At 38.4% G+C, this 15,255-nt stretch overlaps 1 protein-coding gene across 4 annotated transcripts in view; it reads right to left on the bottom strand.

Moving 5' to 3' along the window:
* Ranbp17 (RAN binding protein 17) overlaps positions 1-15,255 on the bottom strand; it is a 278,012-nt gene that overhangs the window by 91,373 nt on the left and 171,384 nt on the right. For all 4 annotated transcript variants that reach the window (XM_047555336.1, XM_047555337.1, XM_047555338.1 and 1 more), the window contains 2 exons: positions 5,944-6,017; positions 4,879-4,959 (listed from right to left, as the gene is read on the bottom strand). In XM_047555336.1, coding sequence (XP_047411292.1) covers positions 4,879-4,959; positions 5,944-6,017 — 155 coding nt within the window. The remainder of the gene's footprint in view (positions 1-4,878; positions 4,960-5,943; positions 6,018-15,255) is intronic.

Here is a 15,255-nt window from a genome sequence, read left to right as displayed (position 1 = left end):
AGAGGAGAGAGCTTATGGGGCGACTTTTCCATGGTTGACAGAAAGCAAATCAACATTTCTTTTGATGATAAATGTTAATGGAAGTACGCCTGAGGGATGTATGCTGAGACTAGTTTTATTTAACATTCTCACAAACCATCTGGAGATGGTGGTATATTCAGCAGAATGAGTCAGTGCGTTTTAACACCGTTTCACAAAAGCAGAATTACTAGTGTTTACTACTATTTTCCTGTAACAGTCGCCCCCCTTTTACTGCCACCTATCACTGTCATCTCATTCTGGACCTCTGCTTCAGCTCTCATCGTCTATTCTGTCCTGACCATCGTCACATTCAGGATCCCCAGCCTCAACAGTGGGAAGGTCAGGGACACGCTTGGGGGTGACTGGCTTGCACATTACTGGTAATTTAAAAAATGTTACACTTGATGGTTTGTACATCAGGCATACCTAAATAACCTTGAATAAAAGGGCTCCCTTTAAGTAGTCATATCATAATGTTAATAACCACACTGTTTTTATGTGTAGAATCTCAGAAATAAATATACAATTTATTTGTGTTAAATAAAAAAAAAAAAAAAACTATTTTAATAAAACAACTGACTTTGGGCTCTTAGGAAAGGAAGTATGGAACCAGGGTCAGCTCGGCTAGAATTTAAAATCTGTGAGGGGAGGGTCTGTGTTCCATTTGTTCTTTTGTGTTGTCCTTAGAAAGCAAACACTTAATATTTGCTGAACTGAAAGAGGCCAATAAGATAAAGTCAATTATTTAACATGAGTATGGAATTAATCTAAAAATCATCATTTTGTTCTTATTCATTGTTAAATCTAGTAAGTATGCATATCTGGTTATTTCACGTAAATGAAGAGCAAAGCAAAGACAATGAAGTCAGGAAAGATATGAGGTGGAAAAAAATAAAATCATCATGATAAATACATAAGTTGCTTTGATAGGAAACTGACTCTGGCTTGCAAAACCCAAAACAACTGAAAATAAACAGACAGATTTACAATAAATGTGGAAAGGAGTAAACTTTGCCAAATTCCAGTGTAAAGGCACTGAGGGAGAGTCCCAAAGTCTTAGAGTGAGATGGAAGCCAGGCGGAAGGGATCCTTCCTTCCCACCACAGGCAGGCAGGCCAGCTCCCAGGGTGTGGGCTGCACCTTCGAACAGGGCCCTGCGCCTAGGAAGGTCTGATCTTGGTTTACCACTCAGACTTAGAGGACTTGAATTATTAGGTAATTTTGCAGTAACATAAGAATTACTGAGGCTAGCAGCACTAATAAAGTAAGATTCATGAAGTGATGTAGCACCCTTTTTATGGGACCTGTTATTTTGGGTTTTCTCAGTTTTAAGGATTATGTAGTAAAGGACAACTGCCAATAGTGGCCTGACGCCTTGTTACCAGATACTGAAACTCAAAGTAAGACTTCAGGGGCTGGGGAGATAGCTCAGTTGGTAGAGTGCTTGCCTTGCAAGCACAAGGCCCTGGGTTCAATCCCCAGAACCGCCAAAAAAAAAAAAAAAAAAAAAGACTTCATATTGCTTCATATTCAAATAACAATAGAAACATTGCTCAATTATTTGAGAATAACCTCAAATCACAGTTAATGAACAAACAATTTTGAATGAGATTCAACATTTTCTTTTCCTCAGCATGTAAAATTGGTGATCTGATTACTCTTGTACGATCCTTATTTTCTCTTCACTTTCTCCTTAAGCTTCCCTATCCCAGTCATTTGAATAATCTCATCCCTTTCCCATTTAGAAAGAAATTAGAACTTCAGACAGGAAGACGTTTCAGAGGGGAAGAATTGCCATGTAGGAAACTGTGTGTTGTGGAGGGCTGGCCCAGGACAGAGCTGCGCTAGCTCTGCACATGTCAGAAAGAGCTACTCAAGATGAGGAATTCTTGAAATTTCATCTTAGAAGTTTGAAGAGTATGTTAAAAAAAAATTCCTAAAATACATTTGCTAAATGTATTATATATACCCTGCAATGAATTTGATAGAAAAATATAAGTTTTCTTTAAAAAGAGTAAATGGATTTTAAAATTATATTAGTCTTAGCAATTTAGAAAGTTCAAATTTGGCAAATGGCAACTTTGGGTTAAAAGGCAACAGGCTATTTAATTTCAACCTGGGAGTTCATGGAAAGGCACATTACCATTTAGGGGATTCTCTCAAAAAATGTCACGTCTGCCTATTACTGGTGTGGACAAAGTCCTATGAAGAAACGAACGTCCTGGGGAAAGTGCCTGGTTTTATGCTTAGGACTATGTAATTCAGCTCTATTTTCTAATTACCTTGAGGCAGAAATTCTCAAAGTATGATCAATCCCTGAGCCTATATCACCTGCCACTTGTTAAAATGCAAATTCTCAGACCAGGGCCTAAGGCCTCCAGAAAAAGGAACTCTGAAGGGTGGGCCTGACATCTGTCCTAAGGAGCACTCACATCCCAGTGCTCACTAAAGTTCAAGGGCATTGCTTGAAGGCAACTGAGGGCTTCTCAGCAATTTGTAAAAATGACGATCTTTGGGCGATTTCAATTTCGAAACAAGTGATCAGATAAAAGAACACCAAAATTCAGGGACTGGCTTTGGGCACCATAAACACCAAGGTCAGTTCAAAAAAGCAGATAAAAACAGCAAAACCAAAACAAAGTATCTGAAAACATGTACTATAAAGCAATAAGGAACATTTAAAAACTTACAAAGACAATATGTTTTTCATTACCTAATACCAATATATTAAATAAAAACATTTTCAATATTAATATGTAAACATTTCCACTAATTGAGGCCAATAGGTGATCATTTTTATTTTGCATGACTTTCCATTGCTGAAGAATGCTGTCTTAATTTTAACACAGAAATGACGCTTGCTTTAAAATCAAAATAAAAAGCTAAATTATAATGAAGAAATCATTTGGAAACAACAAAACATACATTAGGTAACCAGTGACTGCACTGAAATGATACACCACTCACATATTCCATTATGTAAATGAACTCAAAGATATTTCATGACTGATCAGCTAGAAGGGACATAATGATTTATAATTCAAATAACTGAGCACTGAAATCAAATTGGGCTAATATATATTTTCTAAATATGCAAACCTGAAATAATTGTTAAAAATATAAATCAATGTACCCATGTTGAGATCATTTGTATCCCTTGCTTTAAAATGTTATAGTTTTTTAACTTTTATCTAGTAAGTTTTCTGAAAATATTTTTTTTTAACTTCAAGAAGTATTCAGAAGCAATAAACAGCTTGTAAAATAAAAGGTTATATTTGGATTAAAGAATATATAATAGGTATAATGTGATAGAAAAAGAATCTTAAACAGCAGAAACAATAAATTAGGCATTATGCAAATTATACTAAAAAGAATACAAATCAAATTAATTTTATATTAAATATCAATTTCAACCTAAAAAAATGGGATAAATCTAAACAATAGCTATGTGCTATAAAATAACCAAGGCTTCCTTCCACATAATATGCTCTCCAAGTAATTCATTGTGAAAAGGCCGGAGTTTGCAATACTAGGAAGTACTTATAAACCACTTCATATGTTAGAAATAAAGAGTATTTCAGCATTATTATTAGAAAAAAAATATATAGGTTGAGTTTTTTTAATAAGAAAAAAATACATATCTTAAAAAGCCAAAATGACCACTGGAATTGGGTTGTACATCACTTTCCAGTAAAAAGGAAAAACAGCCTGGACAGGTGTAATTTATCATTTTTCTGATTTAATATCAAAGAAATATATTAAAATAATAAAAAGAATCCTGAAATCCTCAAAATTTGTAGTGATAAATAGCCCTCCCTGTCTTTATTGCATTATAACCTACTAACAGAAATATTGCATGGTGGATTTTGCCAGACAAGGACGATTATTTTCCAATAAAAAGTTGCATATTAATTCCAGCACAAAAGTGGGTGTCTAATACTTTGGAAATCTTTCACGGTTTACCAAGGAACACAATTTTAAACTTAACTAATACAAACATGTTCCTGGAACGAACCTACATTAAAGGTTTCCATCCAAAGTTACCATTTTCAGAATTTGTCCTCATATTAAAATATTAGCTAATTTTAGTGGTTAACTGAACCAACATTTATTTCTCATAACACCTATATATTTGACAATGGACATATACCAGACAATCTACATGGTTCATTCTCACTGATATGACTACAATATCAACTGTGATCTAGTATGAAAAAAATCATTTCTGGTTTTCGGTTTTATAAAAAAAAAGTGTGCTAGAGAGAGCAATCTAAATATTTAACGTGGTACAGGAAATTGACTTTAGGATAGGAGATTAATTCAGTGTGCCAATAATCAAAGTAGTTAAAAAGCCTATCATTTCTTCCTAATACTCCTTTGTGTTTCTCAATGAACGAAAATCATGTTCTTTTCAACCGAGAAATAGTAGAGAGCTATTTACTCTTACATACTCAGTAATTATAAGGTAATATTTTTAGAAGATTTGATCTTCTTAAATTAGTTATGTGCTTTCTTTTAGAAAATGGTGTTTTAGACCATTATGAGAAAGATGGACTCAAGTATACATGGATACGTACTCTCTATGTAGCCTCTCATTACCCTGGTGACTATACACAAAGGTAACCACTTAGGAATCTACATATCCATACATATTCAACTAGGACTCTGAATAAAAGCCTCATGGTATACAGTTGTTGTAAATCTTTAAAAAACATGCATTTATAGATAATGCTAAATGAAAAGAATTCTTATTTTTTAAAAACCTTGCAAAATTATAAAGAAGGAAAACACATGGCCAACAGAAAGCACTTTTTAGATAATTAATATGTAATATCAGATGTACAATGAAAAGGATATCCAACAGAAAGGTCATTTAGGAACTGGAGAGTCCTTGAAATTACAGGCTCACATCTTCCCCAGTATTTAAGGTTTGTAACGCTAAATGCGAAAGAAAAGTTTTATCTTATAAGTAAGATACTTGCTTCAGCAGGGAGAACATAAAAACATATATTTATGTAAGTTAGATGATCTAAATGACAAAATGAAAAGCAGGTTCTAATTCCAATGGAACATGTTCTATTCTATACTTTTTATAGCATTTGAAATTTTATACAGTCAATCCACAATAAACTTGGCTCTCCAAATAGTATATGACTCTAGAAATCTAGTTTTGTAAATTAAAAATTTGTTTAAGTGTTTCGCAGAAGAAATATTAAGTGTGTAACTAAAACTAGGGAGTGAAAGCAGGAGTCACAAAGGAAGTCAGATAGAGGCTCATGGTTATTGCTAAAAAAATGAGCCATCAGATTGTGGTTTTAAAACTCACTTCCCATGATCCCAACTGTTTATCTAGCTTCGTTGTCTGCAAGCAAAGCAGTGCTATCAGTAAAACAGATAAAAGTTTCCAAGTGGAGACACACAACAAATTTAGGCTAAATATACCAAGTTATGTCTATGACTAGAAAGCAGTTAATTCTGCTAGGACTAAGGATAATTCAGGACACTTCTGGTGAACAGGTCTCCGAGTGTCGCAGGTTCCTGTGTGAAACCACCTGGACCTGTCTTAAGATACCTGGACCTCTCTCAAAGTCCCAACTCGCAAAGGAACTTTAGTTGGCGTTTGAAATTCAGTGTTTTTATGTTAATTAAAAAAAGAAGAATAAAAAGCTGCCCTCAAGAGTCAGTGCCTGTAACTCCTTTTAGACCACATGGTGCTTCTGCTGCAACTACGGCTGTACAGGATCATGTCTTCTGGACTGCGAGGTTTAAATATGTGAACTTAGTGCTAGCACTGTACGAATTAAAGCGAAATTTAAAATTTTTATTAAAAATTAATATATGTAAAGAGGCTGAAATACAGTAAGAGGATCTATGAGGTTTAAAACAACAGAAGAAAAATTAAAAACCAAAACAGAAACTCACATTTTCGTCATGAATGTTTCTAGAACATGGTTGTCATCTGTTATTCCTAATACTTCTGACATACGGGCATACACCTGCATGAAAAATTTGTTTTTAAAAAGCTTTATCATTGACATGTATTTTCAAAAGAGTATTCAAATTGAACAAGGTGAGGTTTAATGCACTGTTGTATCCACACAGAGGCAGGGAGTGGGTGGAGGGAGTAAAACGAAGAGTGTTTGGAAAATTCTAAGTTTAAAATTTATTAACTTTTCCCCCCAAAGGTTACCTCTGATTTGAAGTCATTACACACCTATACACAAACACACTCACAGACCCATTCTAATCCCACCACACCACGACTCCTTTTTGCTCAGAGTGGAAAAGTATGCCATTCCTGATGATAGGGGTTGTGCAGAGGGCTGGGGAGGGGACATTTCCATCTCTCCAGATCCAACAGTGCACCAGCTAACTCCAGGTTAACAGGTATTGAAATAAAAGATTTCAAAACTAAAAATGAAATTCATACAAATTCTCCTCAAATATACCCAAATATAGAAGTAGGTCTTACTTTAATGCTGAAACTGAAATCCCAAGCTCAGGGATTCTGTTGCAAAACATCAGCCTGGGAATCCGCTAAGCTTCCAATCAACATTATGTTGGTTCCAGAGTTGGGGTGCAACGTTCAGTCCCAACCAAGCCAGCTGAGCTTATAAGCACAGCCCACCTCCAGTGGGAGAATGCCACCAGCAGCCAATGGAACAGTCCCTGGTAGCCTGGCAGAGCTGGAGGTGGGTTGACACCTCTATACTCCCTGATGCTCTGGTGTGATTCCAGGTTGTCCCTGCCAGACACCAGCTGCATGGGATTTCTCCTCTGCGTTTTCATCCCCTGTGATTGTGTTCTCCCACCTTCTCCTGATCCGCTTATTTCCTGAGGATGGCAACGGAGCTTCCACTCCTTCTGCTTTCTGTTTTCATATTTAAACACCAGCCTAATATTCTGCCACAGGTCACAAAGGCAATATAATATATAGAGCACTACAAATCTCCCAGAATTATAGAACCACACAGGGGAGAGGAGCCGTTCATGGCAGAAACCTCATTTCTGGATTTCAAATGCTGTTGGAGTGAGAAATTTGCATTGCTTCTGACCTGAGCAATGTTGGGAAGGCTCCTGCTGGGGCCGGGAGGCCAGTGGGAAGGAGGGAGAGGAGAACAGGAGGGGAGAGAAGGACAAAGGGGGCAGAATGATGGAGAGAAGTGGGGTGGTGGAGACCGACTAACACTTCTGCTCTTTTCAGCTAACGACTGAGCCCTACAGAAAAGGGTTTCGATGACTATGTATCTGTGCCTTTGCCCAGGAGAGCTGGACTTTATCTCTTATAAGACTGAAGCAGTCATGGAGCTTCCAAAGATGTCTGCATCAAAGGGAGAGCTAGGGAGAAGCTGGTTACCACAATCATCAAAGATCAGACACCTTTAAGCACAAAGGAAGAATGGTGTAAAGAAAGGGAAGTTTGGGCTAGGGAGATAGCTCAGTTGGTAGAGTGCTTGCCTTACAATCAAAGGCCCTGGGTTCGATCCCTAGCACCACAAAAAAAAAAAAAAAAAGAAAGAAAGGGAAGTTTTCCTTAGTTTGCCATGATTCAAAACTTCTCATGGATCTGAGCATTCAAACAGGGTCCCCTGGAAAACCTGTAACTGAGATGATTTATGGCATGCAAATCCTTTCTGCCTTGGCCCCAACCTATCTCATCTTCTACCCGCTGTGTCCACCTCAGGTCACAATGAACTTTTGAGGGTTACAGAGACTTTTCATGCCATTTCAGATCTTTCTGTTCACAGGCTTTTCATTTTGCCTGGATCAGAATCCCTCCTCCTCTTCCTGATCCCCATTCCAAAGTCCTCTCCTCTGAGGCCTGACTAGCCCTCCAGGCAGAGTGAGCTGCTACCGACCCCATGATGTTCCCACAGGAATCCTCCTCTGTGGTGTGCTTTCACACTGTAACTGCCTGGATGTTCGTGTCCCCCACTGCACTGGCAGGTCCTGGAAGGTGACACTACCCCTTATTCTTTGTGTCCCAACACCTGAGATGATATTTCATGTGATTACTACAAGTGTGCTTGATGTGTAATACCAAAAATCATCGTTTGGATCCACAAGACTATGGATCATGATGTGAATGTTACACAATGAAAAATGAAGATCCTTCTTATGAAACAGATATTGCATTCTATGAACAAAAGATGAGAACCATAAATTACAAGAGAAAAATAAAAAGCAGTTACAAAGATTGGTTTGTACAGTTATTTTAACATGTGAATTTCTAGCAGCTGATTACGGCAGTGGTCTTTGAACTTCATTTTTAGTAGGACCCTTGGTCAGAGGACATCTTTCCAGTAAGTTGAGATCATAAAACCAGACAACAGTGGGGAGGGGCACCCTGCCACCTGTTTCTCTGCCCACTATGCTCTTTTCCAGAGACGCAGACTGCATCCTCATCTCTGGACGGCATCTAAGGCACTTTCACTTGACGAGGAGGAAAGAATGCATGGATATGCTCAAACTGGCCCGACCATAACTCAAAGCATAAATTCTCCTGATGGCTCACAGGGCTGCCTTTACATATACATGAAATTAACCATAAACTTCATATGATGATTTTTGGAAAGGACATGACCGTGGCATTATCTCAACTGGCCTATTTTATTTTTGTTATATTTACATCTTTTTTTTCTCTGTTATCTCCTGGTTAATTTTCTTGTTTTGGACCATAGGATGACTATCCTATACGTTTGTAAAATCAAATTTTACATATTCAAGACTATAAATGATACATTTTCATGGCAAAACAGCATTAATCCAAGTTTTATTTTAACTAGGCCACACTGAGTAACAAAATGTAGTAACTAAAATGTGATTAACATTTAAAACATAAAAAAGGTGTATCTTGTAAAAACTGATGGTTCCTACCAGAACTTTCCTGTTGTGACTCTACTTGGCGTGCAAGAAGGGAAGCAAGCAGGCAGGTCTGTTGTGCTCTGCTGTCAAAACAGTTTCTCAAAGCACCGGATTTGAACCAATAACACACCAGAGGAAAGAGTCAACACTGACACATGGCAGTGCTTTAATCCACAATTACCCTGTAACTTGCGCCTTCCTTTTATCATCCATTAGCTTTGATTCCCATTATCCCATCGAGAACTGTGTCAACGCTTTTGTCCTTGGGGACTTCTCTCCACTACCCGGATCTGACAGTCAAGCTTGAGTACTAAACAGGATCATTACCTCTTAAATCCACTTATCTGATCTACTGAATAGTAAATTGAAAACCTCATTAAGAGCAACAATCTGATTTGTTTTCACGTGTGACAGGGTCATTTAAAATCAATGTATGATTACAGCATTTCTTTTAAAAGACTGTCTCACATTTTCTAAGGCATCTTATCATTCAGAGAACATGCAGATAATATGAAAATGTCTCCAATACAATTTAATTAGATCACAGATAATTTGGGGGGGGTGGATGTAATTTGTTCAGTGAGGAAATATCTACAAAATTCTTCATAAAGCACAAGTCAAGGAAGATTTCTGTAGAAAATAATTCTAACACAAGATATAGAGTCTTTAACATTTCTACAACTTTTTTTTTTATTACTTCACCAAAAATACTTTTTAATGATAGCAAGAAGAAACCACAGCACAATACCCATTTTAAGGAAGCATATGGGAGCTGGTGTAGGGATGAAAAGAAAAGAAAAAAAAAAACCCTCACTTTCAGTTCACAGAGTCCTACTCTTTTATTTTCAGAATCTTTAAGATAATTTGATCATAATGAGAAGTAAGCAAAAATCTAAGAAAGGTGAGACCAAGTCATTAGCCCTTCTTCAGAGGCGTGAGGAGGATACAGTGACAAAGTACACGGCTGTGCTGTGGTTCGGTCCCACGCAGGGCTGGCAAATTCCTGCCTGCCTGGGCCTCCTCTCTTTCCTTGTCTTTATTAGACAACCCCGCTCCCTGGGCCAGGGAGAAAGCGTGGGTCTTTCTGGACCACACCTACTACTTCAAACGTTATAAAAGGGTTGTACTGGTAAAATGTACATTTCATTCAATTTCATTTCATTCCTAATCTTTTTTTAACAAAAGGAAAATAACTCATAAAAGCATGTTTTGCTTGCTTTGTTTTCACAAAGAATTTTTTTCTTGTAAAAATAATATATTCAAAATCCAGCTCACAAGGAGTAAACAGTAGCTAACTTTTGTTATTTAAAAAGGTGTGGTTTTAACGCTTGCAGTTTCCTGGAGAAGGCATCCTGCAGATTCAGTAGGAAGAACTCATCTTTAACTGCCCGGTGACAGAAGGTGACTCAGTACTGTTTTTCCCTGGGGCCACTTCAAGCGTGTGCTCCCGGAGGGCAGGGGAGGGGTCTGTTTCAGTCGTACTCTAAACACTGTCTTGATGAACTTAGCAAAGAAGAAAAAGCATAGGTTTTGGTCCCAAAGATATCCGGATTTGAATTCTGGATCTGCCACTAACTAGGTGTTGCTTCAAGTCTCTGACTCTTCGTTTCTTATCTGTCAACGGGAATAATAATTATATACTTCATACTCTATGGGTTTTTTGGAAAGATTAAATGATAAAGAGTTCCTGGCATTTGCTAGTTACTCAACAAATGCTAGGTTCCCCTCTGTCCCCTTTCATGGACCCTTCTGCACAGCAGGTGCTACAACTGTCAACTAACACCTTTTCAGGGCAACGTCCTTCAGATAAAAAATAACAGGAAGGTAGGAGTACTTCTCTCGGAGCCATTCACACAGCAGAAAGGCAACCATCAAAACCAAACCTTGAAATTTGTGTTAAAAACTGGAATCTTTATGTAAATGTTCAGTGAACACATTCTAGTCTCGGAAACCACATTCATTAAAGGTACAAAGCAACCACTTCAAATTTTCATGATATAAAACCCCTATTCTATGTAGTTCTAAATGGTTATATCCTTAGAAGCTAAAAAAAAAAAGTCACCCACTTTCAACAGTCACCCATCTGTCCAGCTCTTGAAATAGAGGATGTTGTTAGAAATGTTAAGAAATCATCACTACAGACTTGAGATGACATACTCTTAAAAAACATTTTAATACACTTGCTATCTTATCTCTATTTGTTTTTCTACAAATATTCTTATACATTTCAGAAAAGAAAACTTGGACATGCACACAATGTTTTGGTGATCCAACATATTCTCTAACTTCTGAACCAATCCCATGATAAACGTTGCCTGTGCCTTTGCAGGTAGCTTCGGTGAGCTCCTATACAGTGCTCACAGGGAACCAGAGAAAGCAGCCAGTGAGCGCACACACGCACACAAGCAGCAACACAATTCTGAGTCGTAAGTTTAATTTAATAGGGAATAAAAGCATGTGCTGTGATAATTTTCAAAATTGCTTTCTTTTTCCAATCCTAATCCTTGGTCTTGAGTATCTGCAGCACTGCCTCTGATGTTCTGGTTATAACTTTGAAGAAACTAATTATGTCAATCCTTAAATTTGAAGTAGATTACAGAACTGGGAAACCCAGAATATTAGTTCCTAAAGGTTGTATGGATATATAATGACAGTCACTGAAATTCAATAACAGCCCTCTATGAAATGCACTCAAAAGCACCACATGAAACAAATTAAAAAGAACAATGAATCTCTCATTCTGTGCAAATAAGAAAATAAGAGAAAACACTGGTTCTATAGGTTTTCATAAGAGCTGTTATAATGAATTAAGATTTTGGATAATGAATTTTTAGAAAATTACAGCAGCTTAATACCCTTAGGCCTTCTATAAATGTTTAAGATGTTGTAGCTTCTCAAAGAGCTTTAGTTCATTATAAACAGGCTCAATGCAGAAAATCAGCAATGCTGTGGAATCAGCAACCAAGCACCCTGCCACTGATGCTCATTTCCACAGAACCAGGTTCTTCTCAAAACTCACATCAAATAATACAAAATTGATACCATGACCCCTCAAATTGTTGTGAATTTAAAGTATTATTTCAATCTATTGAAATGACTTCTCAATTTAGGTGGTAAACTGGTTATCATTTGGTAAAACAAAATCCATCACTGGAAAGGACCCAAAATGATGGAAGCATTGACTGTTCTGAGGTAGAGATTTAGGAATTGCATGTGAAATCAGTTATTATGAGCAAGAAAGCAATTTTCATACTTTTGTTGTAGACTTCTGGTGTCCTTGAGGTCAATTCAGTGCTTTCTAGAAGGAAGACTCAAGAAAGGTGCTGGGAGCAGGGGTAGAAGGAGCGTATAAGAAGGAATTAACGGAGCATTAAATGACTTGGGAGTTAAGATCCTGAGCTCTTTCATTAACATCTGAAGCAGAATAAAACATGAATGCCACAATTAACTTAGTACCACATCGAGAGAAGAATGGCACGACATCAGTGCCACACACTAAATACACAAATTTGGTGATAGGGCATAGATTCAGATTAATCTTGGCAGACCAATTTTTCCATATCATTTAAGATAACATCACTAAATATAGGACTAAAATTAGGTAGAAAAATCTTTTGCCAGAAATGTTAAAACCATCATTATGTTAGAACTCAACAGCAAAGGTGAGGAATCTGCTCACTTGGGGGAATACTGAGTGGCATCGGATAAAGAAACGCTGGCTATGGAAGTATAAAATAAATATGAATGTCAAATTTTCATTTCAATTAGAATAGCTGAAGCCGCCATCTGTGGTGGCCATCTTGCTGAGGGACATGTACCTAACAAATCTCTTAAGGGGCATTCCCAATCTGCTTGAATCGGCTATTGTGTAAGAAAACTTGGAGCGGCCACTTTGGCCTCATATTTCCTTCGCTCCACATCCTATGGCACAAAGCAGGGACTCAGCAGGCTGGGGTGCAGGGCTGCCTGCTGCTGGTGATAATCCCCTCTCCCAGTAGGGGCCTCCACTGATGCATGGCTAAGAACATGCTTCCTCTTTGGCTTGCACCCCAGTGGGGTTTCCATTCCTGACTTGGGCCCAAATCCAGACTGCTAAGGAAGGTGGAAAAGTTAGAGGGCTCCAGATGCTGCCAGAGATATTCCTGGGGTACTTTCTAAACAGCCATTTATCAGAGAAGTACAGGTGTAGTGTGAAGACCAGCAAGACTGGTAATTTTGGAGAGGCTCTTTCCCTGCCCCCAGCCAGGTGGAGGGTCTAACTACCACCTGTTCAACAGAAGCTGGCCCATAGCCCACTTTCCTTCAGGGAGCCACTGACTACGGATCTTCACCAGCGTGGACCTAATGCCTCCCGACAGGCCTTCACCAGCCAAGAGGGACCTGGGTCGAGTGCACCAGTTATTGGTCACAGGATACACAGTCCATAGAAGGACTCCCGTGGCGCAACCAGCTGAAAGCCAACCAGTGAGGATGGAGAATGTGCACTTGTCCTGCCGGCTGCCAACTCACTCCTGTCTGGGGCCAGGCTTCTGTTAGACGAGTCTTCTGTGGATGAAGCCATGGTAAAGCCCTGAGTGTATACAGCATCTTCCCAAGTCCATTAACAAAGAAGCTGACAATGGCTATGACCAGGCTATTGGGACGGTTTGATTTTGTAGAGGGTTAAGACCATGGTTTGAAGGAACATGTCAGGATCTTAAAGAAATATTTATAATTATTTGTACTAGCAAGATGACATGATTAGACTTTAGAGCAAAAAAGTTTGTGAGGGGTGATGGCACAAGTGGGGGACTGGAAAACAAAACGTTTTTGTTCACTCTAATGGCCCCCACCCCTGCCCACTGCCACGCCTCTCCAAGGTGTCTGCCGGAAACACATGCTGGCACAAGAAGTATGTGTTGTCTAGACAGCACCAATAATGTGCTACTCAGTGAAGCGAGGTCCTGCCCTCTTATTTCAAGTGTTGGACCTGGCCACTCAGAAATGTTGTGATCAAGAAACTAAGACTGCTTTCACATGGTGCAATCACACTGAATACAGTCTCTGCAGAGCGTAAGCTGACTATTGAACATCTGGCTATAAAACATGCATGCTGTAGGATTATATACTTTATAAAAATGGAAATAAAGATAACACACCCCCATGCTTATCACCGTGTACACAAGCCTATTTTAGTAATAAGAATATGGGGCTGTAGTGAGATAAGCAATAAGAACTAGAGATCCCACTATAACCAGCAACTCAACTCACCTTAACTATTTTCTAGGCCTTATCTGGATAAATCACTCCTCAGCTGTACAACCTACAAAGCACAGAGTTTAGGGAATTGCACCCCAGTTTAGAAACTACCACCGGGTGCCAGGGATAAGAGAAGGGCAGAAAAAGCCTTCCCAATCTTAGATCCAGGGAAAAAGTAGGTCAGGATCTTTGTGGCTGCCACTTAAAATATCTTTGGGACTTTGATTTTATTCTGGAGTCCATAGCAGAAGCATAGTGAAGTCCTGTTCAAACTCTGAATGCAGTTACATGGATTACAATGGGTTTGCTTCAATGGAATAATTCAAAAAACTAATAACTAAAGGCTAGCCCTAAAAAGAATAAATCATAATAATATTTTACAGGACTATTTTTAGGAATCCATAGCTCTGTTGTCTTCCATGTGGTACTTTTTTGTACAAGTGTGGCAGGTGGAACTAATGATTTCAGTGGGCTAAGTCACCTTCAGAGGGGCAAAAGCACAAACTTTAATAAATTTGTTTCTGTAGTCATTCAGGAGGTTAAGGACATCATACCGAGTCTTCCTCACTAAATCTTATTCTTGTACTCTGTCCTCCACCCCGTGCATTCAAATCCTCTATAAAAGCACAGCAAGTTATAGTTATAGGTATTTTTTTGTTTGTTTGTTTTGGAGACCATGGATTAAATGCATGGGTGCTCTACCGCTGAGTTACATCCCTGGCCCTTTTTATTTTTTGAGAAAGGGGCTCAGTAAGGTGCTGAGGGTCTTGCTAAGTTGCTGAGGCTGGCCTCAAACTTGTGATCCTTCTGTCTCAGCCTTCCGAGTTGCTGGGATTATTAAAGGTGTGCACCATCGCGCTGGCTACAGTGGGTGTTAAGAACATTACCAGTCTCCATGTTTACTCACAACATGTTTATTTTATTCATACATATTTCCTATTAATATAATTCTATTTGTTTCCACACTGCTTGTCTGAAACCAAGTCCTATTTCCTATATCTAAGACAACTTCTGTGCCTTTCTCCTAAGAGATCCTCAACGCTATCCCTCTAGAAGAAAAAAATGTGACATGAAGAGTTCATAATTTTAAGATTTTACTATACGATGCTCCTTTGTACCGTTGGATCTCTG

This window comes from Sciurus carolinensis, chromosome 6 (assembly GCF_902686445.1).
Source record: "Sciurus carolinensis chromosome 6, mSciCar1.2, whole genome shotgun sequence".
Lineage (NCBI taxonomy): Eukaryota > Metazoa > Chordata > Mammalia > Rodentia > Sciuridae > Sciurus > Sciurus carolinensis.
The sequence above is the reverse complement of the archived record's forward strand: the minus strand, read 5'-3'. Positions and strand labels throughout refer to the sequence as shown.